This window comes from Sparus aurata, chromosome 3 (assembly GCF_900880675.1).
Source record: "Sparus aurata chromosome 3, fSpaAur1.1, whole genome shotgun sequence".
Classification (NCBI taxonomy): domain Eukaryota; kingdom Metazoa; phylum Chordata; class Actinopteri; order Spariformes; family Sparidae; genus Sparus; species Sparus aurata.
Genome location: NC_044189.1, coordinates 16,279,480 through 16,305,476, shown reverse-complemented (window position 1 = coordinate 16,305,476; position 25,997 = coordinate 16,279,480). Strand labels below are relative to the sequence as shown.

The 25,997-nt window shown below is 40.5% G+C and overlaps 1 protein-coding gene and 1 long non-coding RNA gene across 6 annotated transcripts in view; one reads left to right on the top strand and one right to left on the bottom strand.

Annotated features, from left to right (window-relative positions):
• The window catches only part of LOC115579427 (uncharacterized), a 58,150-nt gene that overhangs the window by 11,345 nt on the left and 20,808 nt on the right, over window positions 1-25,997 (top strand). For 4 of the 5 annotated variants that reach the window (XM_030412958.1, XM_030412961.1, XM_030412959.1 and 1 more), the window contains exons 2-25: window positions 8,044-8,112; window positions 8,616-8,640; window positions 8,753-8,770; window positions 14,263-14,325; window positions 14,960-15,096; window positions 15,194-15,310; window positions 17,543-17,600; window positions 17,699-17,746; window positions 17,969-18,037; window positions 18,295-18,434; window positions 19,524-19,655; window positions 19,746-19,803; window positions 19,890-19,970; window positions 20,153-20,472; window positions 20,579-20,647; window positions 20,767-20,791; window positions 20,877-20,906; window positions 21,376-21,444; window positions 21,525-21,664; window positions 21,910-22,029; window positions 22,237-22,291; window positions 22,546-22,590; window positions 22,687-22,743; window positions 22,829-22,986. In XM_030412958.1, coding sequence (XP_030268818.1) covers window positions 8,044-8,112; window positions 8,616-8,640; window positions 8,753-8,770; window positions 14,263-14,325; window positions 14,960-15,096; window positions 15,194-15,310; window positions 17,543-17,600; window positions 17,699-17,746; window positions 17,969-18,037; window positions 18,295-18,434; window positions 19,524-19,655; window positions 19,746-19,803; window positions 19,890-19,970; window positions 20,153-20,472; window positions 20,579-20,647; window positions 20,767-20,791; window positions 20,877-20,906; window positions 21,376-21,444; window positions 21,525-21,664; window positions 21,910-22,029; window positions 22,237-22,291; window positions 22,546-22,590; window positions 22,687-22,743; window positions 22,829-22,986 — 2,103 coding nt within the window. The remainder of the gene's footprint in view (window positions 1-8,043; window positions 8,113-8,615; window positions 8,641-8,752; window positions 8,771-14,262; window positions 14,326-14,959; window positions 15,097-15,193; window positions 15,311-17,542; window positions 17,601-17,698; window positions 17,747-17,968; window positions 18,038-18,294; window positions 18,435-19,523; window positions 19,656-19,745; window positions 19,804-19,889; window positions 19,971-20,152; window positions 20,473-20,578; window positions 20,648-20,766; window positions 20,792-20,876; window positions 20,907-21,375; window positions 21,445-21,524; window positions 21,665-21,909; window positions 22,030-22,236; window positions 22,292-22,545; window positions 22,591-22,686; window positions 22,744-22,828; window positions 22,987-25,997) is intronic. The other variant, XM_030412960.1, reaches the window with a different exon arrangement.
• LOC115579429 (uncharacterized) lies at window positions 20,307-25,579 on the bottom strand. The gene is made up of 3 exons (XR_003983643.1): window positions 25,517-25,579; window positions 21,916-22,023; window positions 20,307-20,440 (listed from the first exon to the last, which is right to left on the bottom strand). It is a non-coding gene; the product is annotated as an uncharacterized LOC115579429 (long non-coding RNA).

Here is a 25,997-nt window from a genome sequence, read left to right as displayed (position 1 = left end):
GTAGTTCCCCTTGTTTTCAGAATCTTTACTCTCATCATGTCCTCGAAATGCCAGCTCTTGCTTTCCAAGAAATGTGACGACATTGATGAGACGTTTCAGGATTTCTCTGTTCTGCCTGACCTTGTTGTTGTGGGCCGTTGTATGATTCCGGCGCTGCTCATCTAGCTGAAGATCAATTCTTGTGTCCCCAAAAGTTTTCAAATTGACCATCGCTTGCAGGTGTGCCGCAGAATCTTGATGTCGATGGGCTGACTTTGTCAGATTTGTAAGGCTGACAAATCCGCCGCTGACCCAGGTGGCTGACTTGTCAGTTGTAAAAAGTAAACAACTCCAGCAGTACAGCCTGTTTGTTTCCTTACAGCCAGTCATCCATGGATACCGCTGATAATTTTCGGTCTTGAAATGCCTTTCCACTTTCTTAACCTTTTCTTTTAATTCCAGCTCTGGAGTTGGTCTTCCGTTTTTTATTATTTCAAGTTTTTCTGTGAAGGCCCGCCTTGAAAAAGGCGATGCTATCAAGCTAGCCACAACGTCACTCTCGTCTTCCGCCATTTAAATCAACCGCTCTCACCACTCTGCATAGATTCGCTGCTCGGACTTCATGAAGGCCTACGATCTTTTGTTTAATTCCCGCCCTCTTGAAATCAAACCGTGATTGGTCGATTTGCCCGTCACTCACCACACCAAAACATATAGCTTGGCCTTCCCCGGGATTCGTGAAGTCCTAACCAATGAATGAGCCAGCTAACCGGGCCTTAATAGAGACAGACGATTATGATTGGATAACAGGTTTTCAGGACATGAACTTGACAGTAAGCTTAATTTTAGAACATAGATGAGAGAAAATGTATTAATATATTGTATTAAATAAAATGCGATAGAAATAAAAAAAAAAAATTTTTTATTGAATACTTCATTATTATTATTGAATTTATTATTATTTCTTATTTATTTAGGCCTTCTCTGAAGGCGTAGAAGGCCCTGAAGGTTCCCCACTGCCATCTCCCCTTAGGGGTGGCAACTAACCAATCGGTGATGGTGAAAGATACCTCGTGCCAAACCCCAACCAATCACTGTTCCATTATTGATGCCCCCCCCCGCCTGTTGTTTGTGTGTGTGTGTGTGTGTGATGCGTGCGACTAGCAATGTAATGTAAGGAACGAGCTTGGCGAACTGTAATGTGATTACTACATTCAGAACAGTAATGCCTTACACTACTCGTTAATGAAAAAAGTAATTTGTTTACAGTAATGCGTTACTTTGTAACACATTACACCGAACACTGATCTTAGCATTGTGATTATGAGCATTCCCACATTAGTGTTGAGCTTGAAGAGCATCCTGACCATATACAATCTTGCATAACAGTGCTGTAGACTTGCAGTCTGCAGTTGAACAGTCTTTTCTGCATAGGAAGCTTCCTACCTGAGTGGAATGATCTCGAACCTTTAAGTGACGGCCATGAGTAGAGCTTGTGGAATCTCTACATCTAAATGCGAAGGAAAGTTGATTCAAGCCTCTGTGGTGGTTTCTTCGTAGTCAGAAAACATTGAGGCTGAAGTGGATTGCAGTCAAGATCTTTATTAAAAAGTATAATGAGGGGCTGGTCTGCAGAGCACTTGATATACGTAGACTGAAGTGAACAGAATGCAGCCTGTCTGTTGGAATGTTGTAACACACGGACATGCTGCACAGCATTTGCATTGATTTGAGTATACTTGGCGGTAAGAACCAGACAGATAACCAGGTTGTGCCTAGCAGGAAAAGTCGTGTCGTACTGTTTTAATCTTTGCAGATAAGTTGCTAGACATGCAATCTGTTGTGTCGGTGCAGTGTTTTTGCATGGTTGCATGGAGATGGTTCCATTGTGATATGGCTCTTGTCTCTGTTCAAGGATGATCGCTAGCATTATACTGGAATTTTCTTGGACCCAGAAATTGTGTTTCCTACAAACTTTTATGATTGAAATGTAATCTATAGGCCTAGTGGATGAAATTCAACTTGGTTGCTAAAAGTTGCAAGTTGGGCAATTTGCGTAATTAGCATAATTAGCTTATTAAGGGGAGACACTACCGGTGAAGAATAGGGATTTTTTTAAACTAATATATGTCACCATGAAACTTCCCCAGTGGAGGTACTTGCATTAAGACAATTATTTTTTGTATTATGAGTTTTCTGAAATTGTAGGTTTGAATATGCAAATGATGCGTTATCTAATTAAATATGCACTAATTTGCATACATTTCCAGAACATACATCTAAACATTGGATAAAGCCAGGTTCAAAATTATTGTTTCATTCAGGATCAGACTGACCTGAGACTTACAACATGGCTGCTGCTTGGTTTAAGGGTGTGCAACGTCGGATTTGTTTGGACTACAATAATGCCGTGAATAAATTATTTCAGAAATGCTTTACGAATTCTGCTAGCATTGCTAACCATAGTCACCATAGCCACGTGCACACCAGAGCCAATCACTGCATACCATAGCCACGTGCGCACCAGAGCCAATCACTGCAGAGCCCACCGTCACCCCCCACCTTAAGAAACAAGCAGATTTATAGCTGCAGGGCGCGAGCTAGACCGGGATTTTGCCGGCGGTTCAGTCCCGTTCTGTGCATCTAAACTGACTGTTGTGGATTCATGAGACTGAACGAGTCCGGGCCGAGTCTGTTCGGGTCTGAGGAGATCCGGACACGCAAGGACAACAAACTGTGGATGTTCGTATGCAGCTAGCTGCTAGCCTACCCCCACCACCACATCCACCTCCTCCTGAGTCGACGGACATGCCAGTGCGTCACATGACCAATTTAAGATGACGTAGCAGCAAGCCGCAGTCTCTGTGAGTCTCGGTTCCGACGTATGTGTTGGAGCTGCCTTCAAACTATACCAGTTTTTTAAATCATGTTGATAGGCCAAGTAAAACCGGACTTATGATGAATAATGTCCGCCACGCTTTTTCGCGAACATTGCGGTCACGTTTGCTGCGTGTTTGGTGCAGGAAGAAACGGTCAAAACGGGCTTCTCTCACGAAGCAAGGAAGTGTTTGCTTTGTGCTACTCCTTTTCCTATTGGTGGAAAAAGGCACCCCACCAACCAATCACAAAATTAAATGGCAAACTACCTGATTTGGTTGCTTAGGAACGGGGGGAAGTTGTCGGAGACAGCGACAGAGATGGCGAGTTTTGAGAGTTGAGAGATCTGTGACATTAAGCGTGTTTGGAGTGTATTGTTAGTGTGTTATGTAGTGTTTAGTGTGTAGTGGAGTTGTTGTTGTTTTTTTGTTTAATGAAGCAAAACAATGAGGAGACTGCTGAATGTTCAGCAGGCTGGAAGGAGCTGGGGGAAACATATCACTATGTATAACTTTGCTAAAAAAAACCATTGAAATTTACAAACAGCAATTTATATATTTGCATTATAAGTAATAAAAATAGTTAAACATATTTTTGGTAGGGCTGTCAAAGTTAACACGTTAACGCAACATCCTCTTAACGCCGTTAATTTTTTTAAATGCGCAATTAACGCTCGGTATTAAAAAGAAACGCGCATTGTATGATTTACGGCAGTCGATGGCACCTGTAGTCTTGATCCAGAGGGTGGCAGAAGAATAAGAAAGGGAAGAAGAAGAAGCAGGGTTGGCGGTTCGGGAAAATCACGGTGGACTGAAAAGCGAAAGCAAAAGGAAATGGACAAAGGACTTATGAACGGCAAATTCACTTTCAAAACACAGCCAGATGGTGCGGTCGATAGGACAAAAGTTATCTGCACGTACTGCCGACATGAAATTAATGACCATCAAAGTACGTCGAGTCTCAAATATCATTTGCAAGCAAAACACATGGCAGATGCAGAGAGCCCACTGCCCCCCCCTCGCCAAAAGCAGACATCACCATGTTTTAATCCCATTTAGGGTGAGGGGATATTTTTTGAGCTTTTTATTTCCTGCATGATTTGAAGTGTTGAATAAACATTTTCATAAAGCAAGCATATTTGCCTGACCCTAACCCTTTCTTATGTTGATAAAAGTATTAAGAACATGAACAAAAATACATTAAGGTACATTTAGAACAGACAAAAATGTGCCAAAAAAATTGCGATTAATTTGCGATTAATCGCGAGTTAACTATGGACAAAATGCGATTAATCGCGATGAAAAAAAATGAATTGTTTGACAGCCCTAATTTGTGGTTTTCACAGTAAAAAAATCTAAATTTTATCTACTCGGATTTTATGTTTTTTGTGATTTAAGGTCCATTGTGTTATAACACTTTGTCAAAATGAATGAATAACTATACAGTCACACCTGTGAGGTTGTGCTGAAAATAATGACACCAAGCAAGGCAAGTTAAATAGTTTTTAAGGTGAAATATTATGGCAAAATCAAAAATAGTCAAAAACGGCCCATTATACCCTGGAATATCGGATTTCACAACAAGCCTAAATATCCCTGACGTCTCACCTTCAAACACAGCGTCATTTGGCCATCCATGAAAAAGCTACTTAACCTCCCACTTTTCTATAGGAATACATATTTCCTACGGGCACTGCACTAGTTTTGATAATAAAAGTTTATAGGAAACCACATTTCTGGGTTTAGTATGGGCCATATAGGGGTTTCCAGTAGACTATTAGATATTTGTCTGGTTGTTTACTGACTCCTGTTCAAGCTTTTGGACTCGGTGACTAAATATTCTATGGAGCAACATGACTCCCATATGCAAGTCTATATTTGCATTTAAATTAACTTCACACGTAAAGTCTTGTGTTACCCAGTTATTTGGATTGCTTCACTGTCAAGTTCACTGTCAAAGTTTGTTAACATATCTCCTTTTCTGCTGACCCTGAAGGTAGCATTACCCTAAGGGTCATACTCGGGGTAACAGGTTTCTGTGTGTAGAGGTATCTCTCCCTTCTCGAAACTGTATCTCATCCGTAGTAGAGAGGATGAATAGTTGCAGTTGCAGTTGGGGAGATGAGGTGAGCAGTCTCCTATGCAACCTGGGTCCCATTCCTCTTCTTCTAGAATCTCCTCTTCTCTCTGTCTCATATGAGAGATGGGCTCGCTCAACGTAAGAGCAATCTCCATATGCTCTCATCAATTACAACGTGAACTAGAACTGCAAGCAGTTATGAACGGGGGCCAAGCCCCTCCGCGCGATTCGGACCCCGCGCACCGCAGAGCCCACGGAAGTTGGCCCAAAGGATGACGGGCTCGGGGCAAAAGTGAAGACACAGGCCAACGTCTGAGCCGTGGTATTCGCTGTAATGGGAAGTGCACTGGAAGTGCAAAAGGCTGAATGTGTGCCGATTTGGATTTGTTGTACTAAGCCACGCCCACATTGACTAGTAATGACCACCTTCAAGATATGGCCTCAGGATTGGCCCTACATCATACCGACCAAATTTTGTAAAAATCGGTGTAGCCGTTCAGGAGATATAAACTAACCATATGTTTAGCGCCCCCTAGTGGCCAAACTTCGCCAAATTCGGCCCTTCCCAGTCTCATAGCAAGCAAGGATCTCAAATTTAGTGTCAATAGCATTTAGTTTGACTGAGATATCAAACAGTTTACATTTTTATAGCTAGCTACAGAAATTTGTTCGTTAATAATTTGCGCATTTTTTGCCCGAGCAAAAATCTTTTGATAACTTTAGATCAGGTCCAGCTGAAGAGTGTACGTTCCAAGTTTCACGCGGATCGGACAAATTCCCAAGGAGGAGTTCGAAAAAGTACTTTCTAGGCCATCGCAAAGTGATTCAGCTCTATTCAGGGAATCTGGGGATACAAGATTTTTTAATGTGCGATATACGGTGTGGGAGTTATAGGCAAAAACGTGTTGGCCTAGGTTATAGCGCCCCCTGCAGGCGAACATATGTAGTTTTTTGTGTCTGAGATATTCACAGGAGTCTGGACCAACCCTCCAAATTGCACCGCCCTCCCTTGCACTGTTTAGCCTGCAGCACCACTTTTTGTTAAGAAGAAGAATCAAGCGTGAAGAAATTATGATGGATTGTTGAAATATGTATTATTCTGCACGAGTTGATTCAATGTGCACTCATCAGTTGAATCACTGTATTGTAGAACCTACGAGTGTGGAAAATATAACCAAACATACAAGAAAAGGATCATGTAATCAGATACTGTATACAACACTTTTATTACTTTTAAAGCCCTTTATTAATTTAAAAGAAATACAGTCAGTAAAGCAATGGAATATATCAAGGAGGAGACCTAGAGTTTAAAAAAAAAAAAAAATAAACGGCTCACAGACACAGTACAGTAGAGAAGAATTCAGATGAAGTCCAAGGCGGCCAGCTGCAGCTCTGTAGATAAGGATTTCAACTGATTTTCAAGGCCACCAGCTGCAAATGGAGTTCAAAGTGTATTCCTGGGAAAGAGGCGGTCTTGATGAATGTTGGCCCCCCTCATCCTCATCTGACCCCTTATCTTAGTGAACATAAGTATTTTATGTTGAGAAGTTGGGTCTCTCTTTCATGGGCTTTTGTCTGTGAGTTCTAATGTTTTAATTGTTGACAGTTAAACATTACTGCACTCAGCTTTTGAGGACTCCTGGAGATTATTTAATTTTTAATGGTGACTTTTTGAAAATATGAAAAACCTTTTTGAACAAAGAATAAGAAGTTGTGACACGACAGTAGACACAGGCTGTGAGGTGTCCTTCAGAACTAGCGTTGCATTACATTGTGCTACTACATTTACTGTTGAGCCTGTTCTCTCTGAGCGAGCTTCATTTAATACTTAAGCGTACGCCATCACATCTCCTGAATCTCCCTCCTTACCTAGGTTGATCAGATGATAGGAATTCATTATGAACAGTTTTAGCTAGCTTCCTGTCCATTTCGCAGTTGGCAATCTTGTCCGTCCTCTCTCCATCACCACAAGAATGTGTAGCAGTAATCGTCAGACATGGCAGCAAATGGAAGTATCCTGTTCTCTGCGCATTCACAGGCAGACAGGATGGACTCCATATGGATTCCTCTGTCCTGATTGGATAAAGTGGGCAGGGATACTAGAAAATGTCGGTATTCTTATACTGCATGAGCGAGGGGACATGGGTTATGGAACACAGTGATCACCTAAATAACTATTTATCACTTTTATTTTTTAGAAAAAGGCTTAAAGTGAACACAAAACTGTCAATTAAAGCAGATTTCTGAAAGATGAAGACCGGGACGTAGGAGAGAAACGTATCTACTGAGTGCATTTTTAAAAATGCCTGTGTCAGGTTTCATGCACAGACATGAGTTAATGCTGCAATTCATTGCACTATGAACTTGGAAAAATACGATTTTGACACGGAAAAGTGCAATGGAGCAATCATCAAAGTCAGGCATTGTGGATTTTGTGACAAAAAAAAATTCTGACTCAGATGACATCACTGCAGTATGTCATTGCACATGGTGAACAATAACCTTTTATCTTTTTATCACTTTTTAAGTGATGTAGACTTTGTGTTGTGAAACGTGCAGTAACAGCAGCTTTTTGGTAAAACTTTGTAGTTGTAGTTGAGAAGTTCACAGACTGCTACACAAACATGGAACATATTTAGACTGTGAGTTGGGAATAGTGACTCAGAAATATCGTCTTCTGACTTCCAATCGATTGCAGCATTAGTCTCCCAACATACTCTTGTTTGAGGGGGATATGGGGATCCCCATGGGTTTGCCGTGTTTGCAAGATGACTCGTGGCTCTGCTTGGAGGCGAGCAAGCATGCGTTTTGCTCTACTCTGGGGAAGGTACATCTTGTACACAACATGCCGCTGTTAAACTGGTAATGGAAAAACAAACCTACCAACCTGCCTTCCTCCCCAATTCTTGCTATTGTGATGTGCCTAATTGATATGTGGTTGCTATCAACATGATTTTCAAAAAGCGGTTGAAGTTTCCTGTTGTGTAGTAGCAAAGAACAAACCTCCACCTATGTCAAATGAAGGCTGGAACAAGATTTGGCTCAGAAATGTCCCTTATTCATTCGAGTGTTGCTAAAGCACCCTTTTTCTGTTTTTTCTTGTTTTAGGTCTGCCTCACCACCTTTAAAAACATATCTCAATTCAAGAAACATGTGCGCTCGGGGCCGCATCAAAAGGTGGGCATTATAAATTTCATGTACACCTGATTATACTCTGTGTATTTGCTGGCAAAGTTACAAAATTCTCACTCTGAACCAACCAACCAACCAAAATTAAAACAAGGGGTTTGGCGATGAATTCAGGTTTCCTGTTTGCTTCACCTAGAGATTTGCACATGCACGGTCAACTAAAAGTGTCTTGGTCTGTTAAATGTGAAAGGACGTGAACAAACGCAGAACCTGCAAACTCTACATAGAGCATTGCCTAGGCAGAGGGTCACTCCAGTTATAATTACCAGCCTGAATGCAAAGTGCAATCTTGTGATGATTGCTAGTTAAAAATGTGTTTCTCAGCCTTATGAATGGCACAAGAAAAAGGCTGAAATGCATACTGAGAGTTAAACCTGGCCAACCTAGACCAGAGTGACCAGTCCTGTGTTTGATTGTCATCATATTTATGTTGCTACATGAGTCACAGTATTAACAAATCACCTCATGTTTCCTTTGTACTTTACCAACAGAAAATGACAGAAGTCTTCCAGAAAGGTTTGTTATTCACATTTAATTTTGTGTATGTGTGTCCTGCATGAGGAAACATTTCTTACTCAGTTTATATGTCCCTTAAGTTGATTCTTTTTTTCTTTTCTTACCCGTTTAGATAACTTCAGGGATCATGGTAAGCATGTTGCCATCTCATTGTCTTTTTCTAAAGGTGCTTTTAAACTGTGGTGGTCAAGAAATCATCGAGGCAGAAGTGGTTTGCAGTAACGAACTTTATTACAAAGGACAAAGACCTGGGTTGGTCTGCAAGGGCATCCAAATACAAATAAGAATACACTTTTTTATATAGTCTTCGATATTAGTACCACCTTATGAAAGTCATCCTTCTGGCGCTGATTCCACCAATGGGTTCTCATCCTTCTCATGGTAACGGCACATTCCTTTAAGGGGTCAGGCCAAGCTAACAAAACATATTTGTGAACTGGATTTTGGCTGCTCTAATGTCCAAATAAGGCACAGGTTTTAATAAGACTTCTGTCCTACTAATGGTGTTGCTCAACTCCATAAACAGCATAATGGATCTGGTTACTTCCCTCCTCTCTGGTCAACAGGGTGCAGCCTGCCTGGTGGAGAGAGTGTGTGTGTGTGTGTGTGTGTGTGTGTGTGTGTGTGTTTATAGCACACAAACACTTTGCTCAGCACTATACTGACTCAAGGATACATGGTTGTAAGCTGATACCGTAAATTCCGGACTATAGAGCGCACCTGACTATAAGCCGCAGGTGTCCACGTCTGCTTTCTGTGTGTAAACCAGGGATGGAAATTGGCACCCGCCACCTGCCAAATGGGGGTGAATTTGTGTGCTGGCGGGTCAATTGAATCAGTTTACCAGCCACTGTGGCGGCTTCATTCCAGTCAGACCAGAAAACTCCGAACAAGAAAATGTAACAATTAAAAGTAACTTATTTGATTATGAAACATTTTATAATAATATATGAGAAAAATGATAGTAATAATAATCGAAAAAGCTGGAAATTAGCTGATCTAAAACACAAACAAAACAAGAGCCGTTGTGATCACTGGTCACAGTCTACACAGATTACCTCTGCTCTCCTCGCACAGTTACCACACACAGGCTTGTGGCATTTCAAGTGTCTGATGTTTGGTTCCATTTGCAGCTCTTTCGGACCAGCACTGCCTCTGTCTCCGTGCCTGCGGCTTCTGCGGTGGTTGCTTCAGCTGCTGCCCACCTTGTGGCGACTGCTGCGGCCTCTTTCCCCTCGTTGTATTCTGCCCTCAGCTTTCCTCTGGGCTCTCCTGCTGCTGGTGCACTCCTTGAATAAGATGCGGGCATTGATCCCAGCCAAGTCGAGGATGTTATAGAAGACTGTCACTGGCTATCTTTGCATACCGCTTTTTATTTTTTTATTATATGTTTATTGTTTTTCAAATTGAAACAAGAACACACGACAACCAGATAATAGAGAGAGAAAGAAAAAGAAAAAAGAAAAAAGGACCCTCCCACTCCCACCCCGAAACTAGCAGAAAAAACAGAAAACATGAACAGGATCAGCACATCATAAGTAAGAAATAATAACAACAACAACATTTATGACAATAAAATAGACATACAGATTTAAAAGGAAGGAAAAAAAATGTACACGGTGTAAAGTAAAATGAGAGATACACACAGTAAGGTGTTTCACAGTGATCGGCCCATTAGTCCTTTCCTTGAAACAGTTGCAGTATCGGGTCCCACATCCTATTAAACGTGTCTCCCTTGTCTTCATTATAAAGTCTCAGTCTTTCCAGGTGAAGCATATTTGCCATTTCTCTCAACCACAGATCGTACGTGGGTGCAGTGTCTGACCTCCATGTCTGGAGGATTAGCTTCTTCGCAATCACAGTACCAAATATGATAGCCTTTTTCTCATAATTATTGGCGGAAGATAAAGGGGTAGTTGCCCCAAGAAGGGCTACAAGTGGATCAGGCTCCCAACATTTCCCATAAGCCATAGAGAAGCAATGAAAAATACTTTTCCAGTATGTATACAGTCTACTGCATAACCAAAAAGAATGTGCCAGATTACCAGTCATCGATTTACATCTGTTGCAAATGGGTGAAACATCAGGGAAAAAATTGTGCAGTTTTTCTCTAGAGTAATAGAGCCTATGTAATGTCTTAAACTGTATAAGGCAATGCCTGACATTCACAGAGCAATCGCGTATACTTTTTAAACATTCATCCCATACATCATCTCCTAGTTCTGTATTCAGCTCATCCGTCCATGCTTGTCTAAGACTCACTGTGTTCAATGGAGTATTGTTGTGCAAGATCCGGTAAAAGAACAAAACAGCCCCTTTAGCGGCAGGGTCAAATTTATTTATTGCCTCAAGGGCCTCATGCTCCACCAGGGTTTCAAAGTTGGGTAAATACGTCCTGACATAATTTCCAATTTGAAAGAATCGAAAAAGGCCAGATTTAGGAATGTCATACTTGGCTACAAGCTGCGGATATGAGGCAAAAATGCCCTTAATATATAAATCACCTATGTTGCAAATGCCTTTCCTTACCAGGCATAAAGCCAGTTTGATCTGGATGTACGATGGAGCATATGCATTTTTTAAGTCTATTGGCCAGAATTTTTCCGAGGATTTTAGTTTCAATGGATAATAACGAAATTGGGCGATATGATGATACCATCTGGGGGTCACGGCCAGGCTTTGGGATTAGCGAGATATTAGCTTTATATAAGGTGGGTGTCTGACCCGAGGTGAGCATTGTATCGTTGAACATGCGTAAGAGCAGAGGTGACAACTTGGAACCAAATTTTATGAAAAATTCTACGTTAAAGCCATCTGGGCCCGGCGCCTTGTTATTAGGGAAGGAAGAGATAACCTGGGTTATCTCATACAGATTAATATCTTTATCTAGCAGATCAACCCAGTCCAACGATAATTTGGGTAAATCCAGATTCTCAAAAAATTTATCAAAAGCTTGAAAGACTAGGTTGCCCTGTGACCGGTAGACATTAGCATAAAAATCTGCAAAACATTCATTAATTTTTACCGGGTCCGTATGTAAAGTGCCTCTCTCAGATCTGATACAATGTATGGCTCTGGAAGCCTGCATTTGTCTCAGCTGGCGGGCTAATAGCCTATGAGGCTTGTCGCCATGCTCAAAATGTCTCGGTCTAACTTGTACTAACAATTTTGATATGTTTTTTGACATTATAGAATTATATTCGTAACGTAGAGCAGTTATTTTATTTAGTACTTCCATTTTAGGTACAGTTTTGTATAAAGATTCTAACTTGGTCAGTTGATCATCAATTTCAGTTAGTCTTTCCTTAGATTTTTTTTCTCGCTGCTGCCTCATACGATATTATATGGCCTCTAAGGACAGCTTTCATGGCCTCCCACAGAGTGGAATCATCCACATTGCCAGTATCATTGGTACTTAAGTAAAGTTCTATTTTACCAGAAAGATAGGTACACAATTCTTTATCCTTTAAAAGTGTATTATTCAAACGCCAGTTATATTAACCCCTCTCGTAGTTCAAGTCAAGACTTAAGGAGACAGGAGCATGATCTGATATTAATATATTGTGGTAAGTGCAATCAACAACTGACTGTAGCAGCTTAGAGTCCATCAAAAAAAATCAATCCTAGAGTAGGATTTATATACTGTGGAAAAATAAGAAAAATCCTTCGTGGTGGGGTGGAGCAGCCTCCAGATATCCACCAAATTGTAAGACTGCATAAGACTATTGAGTGTACCGCTGTTTCTAAATATACTCCTCTGTGAGTGCTGACGATCAAGAACAGGATCTAAAACGTAGTTAAAATCACCACCCATGATTATATTTGAATCCGACAAATTTGCTAAAGCGTTGTAAAGATTCTGGAAAAAAAAGCGGGTCATCAAAATTAGGCCCATATACATTTACCAATATTAATGGTATGGAGTTCAGAGTCCCACTAACTATCCCATACCTGCCCCTCTGGTCTGAGATCGTTTTGGAGTGAATAAATGGTATATTTTTTCTTATCATAATCGCAGCGCCTCTTGATTTTGTACTGAAGTTTGACTGATAGACCTGTGAAGCCCAAGAGGGACAAAGTATTTTTGCTGCCGTTTTTTTAATGTGCGTCTCCTGAAGAAAATGTATGTCCGATTTAAGTGCCCGTACGTGTGCATACACCTTCCCTCTCTTCAGAGGGCTGTTCATCCCTCTTACATTCCAGCTAGTTATTTAGATTTTACCATTGCTGTGTCTATGTAGGTCAGCTAGCATAGAAAATATCTATTGTACATATAAAAAGAAAACATTTGGTGTGGTGCTGAACGTGCCGGTGTTGTTGTTGACCGTGACCACAAACCGTGCTGGGTGTCGGAATCCGTAGCGAATAGACTTGGCCCTGCATTTCTCCCTGATAGTTTGAAAAGCCTGACGTTTCTTCACCGTGGCCGAAGTGAGATCCGGGAAGATGTATACCGGGCGTCCATCATATTGTAGAGGAGCTTTCTCTCTTGCAAGCCGTAGCACAAGCTCTTTCACCTGGTAGTAGTGTATCCTGGCAATGATGGCTCTCGCTTTGCCGTCTTTAGCCGGAGCCAAGCTCCGGTTGGCCCGGTCCACTTCTTAGCTTGTTGCAGCTGGTATTGGGAAGCTAACGCGGCGTATCGTCTCTCCAGCACCTCTAGTCGCCTCTGATACGACTTGGTGGCGGCCTCAGTAGATGACACCCGCTCGCTGACTTCATTTAGTGCAGCTTTAAAATCGGAGATAACTCTATTGAGCTTGGTGAACCTCATGTCAACCTTACTACCCAGGGTGTTTATGGCTGTCAAGATGTCTTCAATGGTAGTAGGAGCCGGGGAGCTAGCTATGCTAGCGTCAGCTTCATATGCGTCTGCTAGCATATCACGGTGGTCGCCAAAGTCATCCTGCCCAGGACATTTATCTTGCTTCTTCCCTCTACCAGTTTTCTTCATCTCCATTAAGATGTTGTAGTTCACTTCTGACACATGAAATGATGATTAAATGTCTTATACGCGAGGCAAATGGTGAACACACGTCTACTCCATATCAAAACCAAACCGGAAGCCCCTTGCGTACCGCTTTTGACGGAGTACGCCCTCGCCATCTGGTCTGGGACGTTCACGCCGTTGTTGTAGTAAATCACAGACTCTGGTTTTGCCTTCGCCCCACTAAAGGTGCCCACACCTGTGTGCACGGTGCTCAGGATGCAGACATTCTTCCTCGGCTTTCCCCTGCTACACAGTCAGACTCACATCATTTCAGCACCTTGTGTTGTGAACAGCTCCGCTCGCTGTTTCACGGAGGGGGAACTGCCGTTTTTGTTTGCCCATGGTGCCAACCAGGCTATATAATACAACTATATAATGATTAACTCACAAGTAAATTCGCAAAGAAGCACAGCTGGAGACTGCTAACAAAGTTAGAGACAAGAGAGACAATGAAAGAAGCAAACCACGCGAAAATTGCAGCAATGAGACCGAATGTAACGTCATGTAACAGAATGTCACTTTCATTTTGCCAATGTACATGTACGTGTTTGAAGTTTAAGATTGAAATAACTTTGGCTCTCCTAAATAGCTCTAATGTCATCGTTGTTTCTTTTATGATGTTTGTTCTACAGGAATCGTTCCCTTCATTGCTGTGATGAAGCTGTTAGCCAAACAGCACACTCAACCCATAGTAGGTTAGTAAAATGTCTTTACCTGTACATGACATGACCTGGCTGTGCAGATTCATTATTACAACAAAAGCCATGAAAAGGGTTTAGGTGAAGCATCAATATTCCCCAAAACTACATAGTGGGAACAGTTCCCCCCAAGATGAAATTCAGTCATTATCTGCTCACCCCCTTGCAGATGGAAAGTCGGCATAAGCCTGGTAGTCCACATAACTTAAATGACGCTTTGCAGCAAAACGGTATTTCCAGATCATCTGGCATAATCCAAGTCTCCAGATCTCAGAGATCCCAAGTTGATTCAAAGAGACATACACAACATTGACAAATGACAAGTGCCTCTGTTGGATCTGTATGGGCCATTTTATTGGTTTTGTTGAGTTGTTTTTTATGTTTTAAGACAAGTCCCTGTCTACTGCAGTTGTCTAGGAAAATGCTGCAACACTGTTTTGCTGTGAAGTTCCAGAAATGTTTTGTGGACTATAAAACTTCACCTGACTTTTTGGGTTGAACTGTTACTTTTTACTTTCAAAGCAATGTGTCAGACATCAGATGTTCATGTACTTGAGCATTATTGTACTAGTACTGCTGTATTGTATTTCTGCTGAAAGTAATTATCTATTTTGATTTTACTTTCTTCCAGGCTTGTCTCTGCTGACTTTCTGTTTCAGTACAGACACTGGCATCTTTTTTTACCTGTGCCATGTCTGTGAGGAAAAGTGTCCCTCAGACGAGATCATACGCCACCTCTGTTCTAGTGACCATTGCAGCAACTACTTTGTAAGTGCAGAGTATCATCAAAAATTACCTAAAGTTTTCTAATTTAGAAGCACAATTTGTATTTATTTATTTTATTAATTTATATTTCTTATTTTAGAACTACACGAACCCCAATGTGCTGATTTTCTCGTGGACCCCCAGCATGAACATGAGCGTCAATCTGCGGCATGAGCGCCAGAAGGAAGTAAAACAAACCGGGCCTGGACGACTACAGGTTTGTAGCTGGAGGCCTGCAGCCATAAGTGTAAATGCATATTGAAAAGTTGAACTGCAAAAATTATCACCAAACTCTCCCCTCAGCTCTATGGAGCTTCATATTGACTTTAAGCTTGTTATTTCAGTTTTACAGCCCACAGTTCAACTGTTGTTGTAGTGTTGTAGGCTGTTTGACACAATATTTCTCTTCTAGAAGTTCTTAATTGCTTGCAAGCAAGAGTCACTGTTGTCTTTGGGCTGTCTTCATCAGAGGTGTCGGTGTGTAGTTTGGTGATAAAAGAATCTGCGGAGGCAAGGCTGGGTGGAATGATGGAGCAATCTTTATTGAAACAGATCTCAAGCCTGCGTCCGAAACAGTGTGGCCACACCCGGTGTTCTCAAATTCTGTTCTGCCTAAGGCTTTGCCCTCTGCTCCACCAGAAATCCTCTTGAACCCTTGATCTCAGAAATCTACAAGTTACCACCTAACTTTCTCTGCTTGTGTGGGCCTTTTTAGGTCCATTCGCCCGTACCTACCTACTTCTTCTAATTAGTCACTTTGGTGGATTGAAGGTCCATCTATCCAATAGGAGAAAGAGGAGTTGATCTGCCTCCACTCCATCTGAAATAACTCATCCTCTGTACATTATCTAACTCTGCTGATGTCAATACATAGAGCTTAAATTGACCGGAATGTCTCTCTGTACTTATATGTGTAAAATGTGTAGATTAAGTCAGCTTCGAACATCTGGAGTGAGAGCTAAACTAAGTATTAGTACCCTGTAGCGCCTTTGAATGCACACACAGAGCTGATTAATGGCTCCGGGGGCCCCTGGACATGTAAACCCCACACCGGCGACGTTTCTTAACTCACCATAAGGAAAAACAAACTGTTAGAATCATAGCTCTGAATTTGTAATGGCAGACATCTAATCACCCATCAGCAGCGTATAGATGATGACTGTAAAGAAAAAACAATACCCACAATTGCAGCAGTCACAAGGTTGCATGTGAACTCACTTGAAACAAGATTCCAATTTTCTCCACATCCACCTCAGGTTAAAAAATAAACTTCCTATACACTATTGTTTATTGACAAACATTGTTTGTGTGTCACACATCAACCATTTTCAGAACACATATATGGAGAAGAGGTTACACAAACTCCTTAACTGAGTTTCCTGTAACGAATCTATAGAGCTCATATTGAAACAGATTTTACGAGGGGCTTCAAAACTCAGGATCAAACGAAAAGATCGTGTAAAGGGAAATTCTCCTTGTTGTGATAGAGAGTTGCTAATTCACCACAGTGACCATTTGCTGTTTTATTGGAATTGCCCCTCGTGACTTCCTGACCCGTACACAAAAGGTGAAAGGGAATCTCCCCTCCTCTCACATCCTGATGCGTTCTCCACCATACATTAATTACAGAATTAAAAACTATTTAATGTCTCACAATCAGTAATGGGGATGTTATTGCTCCATTATAAATAAAAAGTCAAAATTTAAGTTTCCGAATGTGCCTCTGAGAGACATTTACACTCAGTGGAGAAAAACAGTCACTGTCTGTTGGGTTAAAACCAGAAACAAGAAACGTTAAACTTTCTGTTCTTATGACAGTTGTTTGAACTGATCATTCTTTCGAAACCATCTGTATGATTTTGTTTCGACATCTGCCTGACCTTGACATGGCTTGTGTTGTTTGCATCACCCTCTAAAAATGCTGAACACTTGATATTCCACCTCAGTCAGTGTTGAAATGACGCTGAACTGATCCCTTTGCAAAGGTTTGTTTTAAAACTCACAAAGATAATGTCTTGGTCAAGCACTCCTTTTATTTTCCGGGTTAGGGTTAAGCAACCTAGATGTTTTGCTCTAATGTCACGATCCCCACCTTCTATTTCATGCCAATGTCCTAATTTCACGTGCATGATCTAAAATATGTGGCACACTTATCCCACATTCTTTGTCTTATAAATGCCAGTTTATGTGGGAAAAGGCATACGCGTCGTTTCTGTGTGTGCAGATCGCTCGCACATCTGGTCCCAGATATTTCCTTCATGAGTTGGTGGAGACAAAAACGGTGCCACTGCACTGACAGTGTAATGTGATAAATCTGAGATTCAGAATTGTGTCTTACTATTGTTTTTACAGTTAGTCTTGCTGCAATCTTTGTATTGATAAAAGATTAAAATATTGTATTAAAAGCCTTTATAAACGTATCTATTTTCCCCACATTTTCCCTTTGCAGATATTGGATTTACCTAAAAACCTGCTGGAAAAGTTAAAAATAAGTACCTACTCTGAAGGTATACAATTCTCTGTGTCACTTTTTAATGTATGTAATATGTATTTGAGAGTTGGATAAATTGTATGTTTTTGTAAACGATCTGATCCCTCTCCCCAGTGATGCGCACTCTCAGTGAAAATGAAAATCTTCTGAAGCTACTTGAAGGTGTGTGCACAGTTTTCTCAGTACTGTTGATTCTTCGTTGAAGTAAAATTGCTTCTATTACTCTGTTTTCACCATGTGCCTTAGAGGAAGAATTCTTGTCTTGTCTTGTTTGTGTGCCCATAAAAGGTGATGACTGAGTCTTCGCTAGGAAACCATGTCCAGAAAAAAAGGGAGATACTGTGTGTTCAGGCCACTCACCTTCATTTTTGTTTTTCACTCCAGTTGTGAAGCCCAGGAGGACGATGATACAAACGTACCAAAAAGACAGCAGCAGGAAGCATCCGCTTCTGGGTCTGTAAATTGAACTCAATAACCTTTTAATATCCCTACAATTCCTTTTTAATTATGGAGAACACAAGGGGATCAATAAGAGACTGAAAAGATCACATCATACCAATCAATTAAAACGAATTAATCCAAGGATCCAATACATGCATGTAATTTACACTTGAATAGACGTTGTTGGCCATCTCACTTTTTGTTGTTGTTGTTGTTGTTGTTATTTTCCGAACTAAAATTTCCTCTCTTCTGTCATTGTGGTCTTGCAGGCATGCAGCATGTGGTTGAATGCATCTGCGTGGGACCAAATGAAAAGAGATACTACCTCTGCACGCTCTGCAACCTGACTTTCGCCACCCACATGATCATCAAGCATGTCCTGAGCTTTGACCACATCTTTTGTTACTTTGTAAGTAGCTGCATGACGGACATCTTGAGAGCTGCTTTAACTCGTGACAGATGATGTCTTTTACAGAAGCATTTAGTGAAGCTCTACTGAGAATAGAGGTGAACAGTGAGAGTTATTGAGGAATCTGGCCTGACTAGGTGACCGGTATTGACTTTTAAATATGAATGTGCTATTCTGTTTTGGGGTCTGAGATAAACAGAAGATTAGGAAATACGAATGACATCATAACAAATTAGCGCACACACACACACACACACACATACGTAAATACATACACATGCACACAAGTTCCGGAACAATTACTGGAAGTTGCATAATTATCAGGAAGATATGGAACATTGAGGCAAAAAAACAGTTTTGGCTTCAACATACACATGTTGTATACATCTTGTACAACAAAGTGAATTATTAGCCCTTTTCACTCAGAGACTCCATATTACCTCGGCAGCAGAGGCTCGCCAATTCTCCGCATTTATTTGTTCACACAGAACCAAGCAGCTCTAGCATATAGCCGCACCAGGGTGTCAATTCATACTTCAGTCTGGCGCTACAGATCAAGAAGAGGCGTGACGATGACATCTGTGTTTTTTTCCCCAACGTATTTCCCCCCATCCTCTGTCCCCCGTCCTCCTGTTTATCAAAACATATATCCGCTGACTGTTAATTATGCTGTTAATGAGTCGTGATTTAGATCCCGACTGATCATACATCCTCAAAAGTGACAAAGTTAAACCACATCAGGGGGACTGTTTACTCAAGAAGAGTATATCATTTTCGTGGGAAGGGAGTGAAGTTCTTGTCAGCATGATACACTGACCATTTGGAAGTTATAATTGTCCCATTTACTGCTGAAGTTGCCGGCCCAACTGACCCCTTTTTTAAAATTAAAAATATTTATGAGATAAAACAATAAAACAATGCGTGGGGTTTTCTACCCGTACTTTTGCATTGCCTGCAATATTTACACTTAATATAGTCGTCTATATCCTAATTTTGACGTTGAGTAATGACTCTACAACAACTGAAATCAGTACTGTTTGTCTCCCTGTGGTGTATCGGTGTAATTCACATCAGTTGTAATCTGTACAGAGAGCCTGGCACCCCTCAACTTTGATGTCAAAAGAATGCTACAAGCATTGGGACAAGTCCTTGCCCTCCATGATGCTTGGTTTTGCAAAACAGACAGAGGAAATCCATGGCACTGCAAACACTGACATGAAGGTAATATAGTCCACACAAAGTTAACTGCAGTTTCCCCAAACTGATGCTATTGTTTGTATTAATGTGAAACTGTATGACTTTGTGTTACAGCAAGTGAGGCTGGAGCCTGAGAAATTCAGATCAGTGAATTTCACTTGTTATGCAGAAGGTTGGTGTTTATTTTTCATAACTTGGTTGTATTCATATTCCCCAGATATAGGATGTTTGACTAATTGAGCTTATGGTGGCTTGCAGCTTTAAAGGAACTGGAGTCAATCACAAAGGAAAAGAAGGAGAGCAGCCTGATTGTAAGCATCATACCAGGAAAAAAGCTGGGTATGTATTATGTCACTGTCAGCTAGCTAGTTTTGTGTTTCAGATTGATAACTTATTTCCTGCAAGAGAAATTCTCCTATCAGCCAAACTGTTGAAATAGAAAGTAGTCAGATATTAATACTACTGTCTATTTTTTACATGGAATTACCAACACATGCATGCTTTTTAAAATATTTTTGTAGAGTTTTGTACTCAGTCAGCAAGGTCTGCATCAGTGTCTGCAGCAGGGACTACATCAGGGTCTGCATCAGGGCCTGCAGCAAGGACTACAACAGCATCTGCATCAGGGCCTGCAGCAAGGACTACGTCAGGGTCTGCATCAGGGACTGTATCAGGGTCTGCACCAGGGACTGAAGCAAGGACTATATCTGGGCCTGCAGCAAGGACTACATCAGGGTCTGCATCTGTGTCTGCATCAGGGCCTGCAGGAAGGTCTGCAGTAGCGACTGCAGCGGAGTCTGTGGCAATGTCTGAAGCATTATCATACAAAATACGTTGTCAGGTAATTAATTATAAATATAAAAACCATTGTAATAGCCTGGATATTAGTGCATTGTTTTATACAATGAGCTTTGTTTCACTTCTCTTTTGTTTCACTCTTGTGGCAGGACTGCAATGAGACCTTTGCCTCTATATTAGCATATTATCAACATGTGTCAGAGGGGAACCACAAAAAGGTATGATACATTCTCATATCCTCAGACAAAAAGTCCTATATTGAAGGATTTTGTGATTATTTATGATATGTTACAAAAAATGACCTTAAGTAAAATTTGTTCCAAATGTTCTTACCCAGATGGTGGATAAATACTTTGTCAGAGGTACCTTCACTTTTCTCTCATTTCTCAGATTATTATGTGTTGTAAAGCTCATTTAAATAAGATTATGTTCTCCTTTTGTTTCCAGATGAGAGAGCTGACCGTTACGAGCGAAATGGTACACTTTTCTTACTTTGAGCTATTACTTCCAAAAAATACAGAAAAAACAGTATTGGTTTTAAATGTTGTACCATATTGACAAACCAAATAATGTGCAATAACCCTCATTTCAACTGCAGCATTATTTATTACACTGTATATATAGATATATTTCTAGAAGAGATTGTACATTTTTTATATTTTAATATCTTTTTAAATTGAATGGGAGCAGCAGTTTCCCCTCGGCTCGATTTTGATATAATTATATTTTTTTAATGTCCTAGAGCTGTTTTTTAGCTTTGATAGCTAGCTTTCTGTTCAAATATTACTCGTGAATACAGTCTCAAAATCTTTTTACATTTTCTTTAGCATTTCGTTTTTGACATAAAGTTAAGGTTCATGTTCATGTCTGATATAATTTCAGGAAAAAGGCAATTGATTTTGGTGGTTTTTCAGCTTTTTCTCTTCACCTTTTCTTTAAATGTTAGAAAAGACACTCAGCCTGGGCTTGGACGCGTACATCAAAGAGCGCTTGAAGAAAAATGAACCAGTTGTTGGTGAGCTGACCTACTTCTTATCATTGTGTTTTGTAATGTGAAAGACACGATAAATGTAATCTCTCATTTATTTTGTTTAGGTGTGCCCATGGTTGTGGCCTGTCTCAGCACTCAGGGTCAGCTCGAACCTATTTATGTGTGCTTTGCCTGTGAGGACTGTTTCCCCGAGTCTTCTCTCAAACTACACTTTGAGTCCACAAAACATCTCATAGACACACTGGTAAGCTTTTGTTCAAGTTAGGTCTGTATGAGGTTTGAGTGTGGCACCAGTGCAGCTGTGTGTGGGTGCCAAGCGTTGCCACTAATGTGTATGAGGAATACCAAATGACATGTATGTGCTCTTATTTTATAATAATAATTATAAAAATAAGTTGTAAAAATAATATAATAACTCGTTCTCTTTTCGTCGAAAAGATCATATACAGACCCCACCATTGATAACCATCTTTTGTCTTATATTCTTAGCTGTACCAGAATCCCTGGCGACTTCCTTTTGCCTGGGAAAAACATCTGGACGTGAAGGTCATGCAGGCAGCAGCATGGGAAGAGGAGAAGCAAAGAGGACCAAATCAGATGATGCTGAAAGTAAAATGACAATCAGTGTCTTCATACTACGGTCCTCACATCATTGTAGAAATATATACAAAAATCATTTTAATATGCAAATGAAAGTTCAGTCTCAAAAGCAATAACTAACAGTACCACAGTCACATTTGTTAAAATGCACTAATTTCTGTAGACTAAACAAACAAATCTTTTGTTTTTACTAATTAGATTTTTTTCCTTTCTCAGATACTTGATATGCCCTTTAGCATGTTTTGGAGCCTTCAGACTAATTACCATAAAGGTAGGTGTTTTAAACTAATTTGACCCTGTATTTTGGACAGAGAGGAGAAGTGTTTCATTCAGTGCCATTTATTAATTCACTGACAGAAGTTGCAGTTCTTCTTTGCAGCTGTATTTTTTTCTCACATAGCTATTTTTTCATCAGGTCAAACTTGTGACATTACTCGTTTTGGTAATTCTCGCCACCATGTCAAATCAAGCAACATTAAAATAGCACTTTCAAATGGTTTTGTGTCTCATTCACTTTATCTGCAGTGATGGAGAGCCTTCAACTACACCACTCTCTCTTAAAACGTGAAGGTTTGTGATAAAATTGTTTCATCTTAAATTAGATAATACGAAGTCTTGCCATGCCATCTGATTTGCGCATATTTGTCTATTTTTATGTCTTTGCAGTTCCACGGCGTGAAACATTCAGCAAACTTGAACAAAATGAGAGATTTCCTCTGCTTGGTGAGTACCACTGGAGAGGAATGAGTCTTACCAGAAATCAGAAGAGCACTTGATGTTTTTTTAACTGTTCAACTCATTATTTCAGGGGAAAAGTTCCGGGTCATGCACGATGTGTGTGTCAAACGGCATCAGTCCACACCAGACACAGAAGTGGCATTTCTGTGTTTACTCTGTGAGAGGAGGCTGTCAAACCAGGAATGTTATGCACACACGTTCAGTCGGGAACATGTTGCAACATTTCTAGTGAGTATTTTAATTCCTAACACATCTCAGTGCATGATTTTTCCATCAATAGAGACTGATGTGGTTTGCCTGCATTTGGACACTTGCAATGGCATAACAGTCAGGGATGTTAGGTTTTTAATAAAATGCACAGAATCGCTATGTCAGCAAGCTGTTTAACAGTTAATTTATGCTTTTTTATGTCCTCTTGGAGATAAGGGCAGAACTTTTCTAAAAACGGGAGTAGGAGCTCCTGATTGCTCTTTATATTTATAACCGAGTTATATTTCTAAAAATCTCTTTTAACCCCAATTGATGGATGTAGGCTATTGTTGCTACTACTTCGAAATGCATTTGTAGGAACACATTTATAATTGCTCATTAAACTTCTTAGTACTTATCACTTAAACTACGCATTACAACCACTATGAAAATTTACAGTCAATGCAATACAAAAGTATGATGGCAATACTTTTAGACAACACAACAGTTAACAGCTAAAGCCTGCAAGCCAAAAACGAGTGACTGACTAGGAGAGGAATCAGTGAACAAACGAGAACGATTAGCTAAGAACAAAATGAAATGTTTTTTTTTTCATGGAAACGGTTGCTATGCTTTCCTGTTTCTCATTGGCTAAAATTCGATGACAGTGTCACAATACCCTTACAGCTAGGGTTTTTGCAATGGCTGGTATTGTCCTGGCGCAAAGGTGGTGCAGGCACTGGTGTAGCAGGGCCTCTTCGCCTCTTCTCAGCCAGGTCAACGTTGTTGGATGGTCTTCCCCTCTTCCTCATGACTTACCTCATCATTTACTTTCATTGCAAAGGCAATGTGCAACTTCAGCTTTGAATTTCAGCAAGCTCTTGCCAGGAGAATTGAAAAGGGCCAGTAAACCACTTTTTTAGGAGCAAAATAGCAAAGCTATTCTATCAATCATTTGATAGAATAGCTTTGCAAATGCAAATACCAATAACGAATACGCTGACAAATTTGGTGACCCCCATGTAATTCTAATTTGTCAGCGTATTCGTTGATTTGCTTAAAGGAGAGACTAAGTCAAAGAGTCTAAAGTTCAGAACATTTATTCAGCAAGTTAGAAAATCAAAATTGCATGTACATGGACCTTCGCTCTTTGGGAAATCACAGTCTGCAAGCAGTTAGCTGTAATCAACCTCCAAGAGAAAGGTGTCTATCTTAGATTTACACAAAGCTTAATATGAAAATGTGCAATTATTAAATTGGTCTAAACTGATGGGGAGGATTAGTGGTTTAGACTTTGCTCTCCCTGGTTGGTACACAAGCTGGTCTTAGCTTCCTAATATGGTCCTTATCCAACCACAAGAGTCAGCGCCCTAAGAGGGAGGAAACCCTACACTTCCTTAGGTTAGTTTTGAAGTTGTTGCTATGCGCAAGATCTTAAATCAAGTTGAATCAAGGTCACGCAACATAAGGTTCTCGGTATTGAGAGTTTGTTCTTGTTTCTTAGAAGCAGTACCAGCCGTTAGACACCCAGACTTTCACATCTGTATGATAAACATAGGATGCGCTTGGGTGAGTGTGTATGTATGTGTAGCTGTTGGACATTATTAATTATAAGCTGACACTGAAGTGTGGTGTGTGTGTGTGTGTGTGTGTGTGTATCAAGCTAGACATGGAGCCACTGAAGTGTGATGTGCGTGTGTGTGCGTGTGTATCGAGCGAGGCATAGAGAGAAGTAATGTCCTGCTAATGAAATATGAAATGTTATCCCTAACAAATTTTCTTTGAAAATGTCTGGGAAAGGGGGTTTGAAAATGGCTTCCTGAAGGTCATGAGACAAATTAAAGCATTGTTATGGGTTCCTTATGGTCTTCCCGCTCTTTTAATTTATTGCATCATAAGAAGGGATGCATTGTGAAGATGTGACAGGCCAAAAAAGGGTTTGTTGCCTGAAGGCAACACAGTACCATAGAGGTTTAAGACATCATGGCGACCTACCCTGGAGATCTTCTATAAGTGTTTATTTTTGGGAACATTTTTAAGAAAACATGGTTACTGTTGCTACCTTTTTAGAATTGAGTCAGTTAAAAAGTTAAGTTAAAGTCCATCCTTTTTTCAGTAAAAGATAGTGAGCAAAAATTTTAACCAACCAAAAGTAGTTACAAGCCATGGTTTGTTGCAGGTGAGTAAACAAATAATCTATTTCATCAATTATCATATCATCTTGTGATATGATAATGTTAGCTAACTTAGAGCTGCACTATCAGGATGAGTAATGTTAGCTAGCTTTGTCAAATAATTGATTGACAGAAGGTTATTGTAAACTACTGTGATAACCTCTCATGTTTCCGATTTATTTTTATTTTTTCCTGTCCAGCCTCTGTAATTTGAGCATTTGCTGCATTTTTAGTAGCCTAGCAACATTTGTGTTAGTATTGGACTGCTTGTTGTTAGCCATTGTGCTGGAAAGGAAACTAAATGATTGATAGATTAGGCAGAAACAATGACAGATTAATTGGTTTCGAAAATAGTCTATTTTTTCTAACAATACATTACTAAAAAAAAATATTACCTGTGACCCAACACTGCAGACCTAATTGCTAGAGAAGCTACTCGCTAACTAAGCCAACTGTGTCACTGTCACGTAACATTAATGCATTGCGGCCCAAAAACATTTTGTCCCATAAGCTAACATTGTGGGTCTGTAAAACGGTGGGTACATGTTTTGAGCGGCACGACCCCCACGGCATGACTCGTTTCACTTTCATAATTTGAGCCATTCGATTCGATAACAGTTGGACAGTCTAAAAGAGCCCCAAGATTTAATTATTTCATCCTGATTCAACATAGCGGAAGTTAGCCGGTGTGGTTGGCGGTCTCTAGTGCGCACGCTCAACGGGCCGCACGATGCGGGAGCTCTGCGGAAGAGCCCCGGCTGGAAATCGAGCATTCCAGCAGTGTTGCCAACACAGCGACTTTGTCCCCGTCCTAAAGCCATCACAGGCGGTCCGGTCCTCACGCAACAGTTCCTCCGAGCAGCAGTCGGAGGCAGA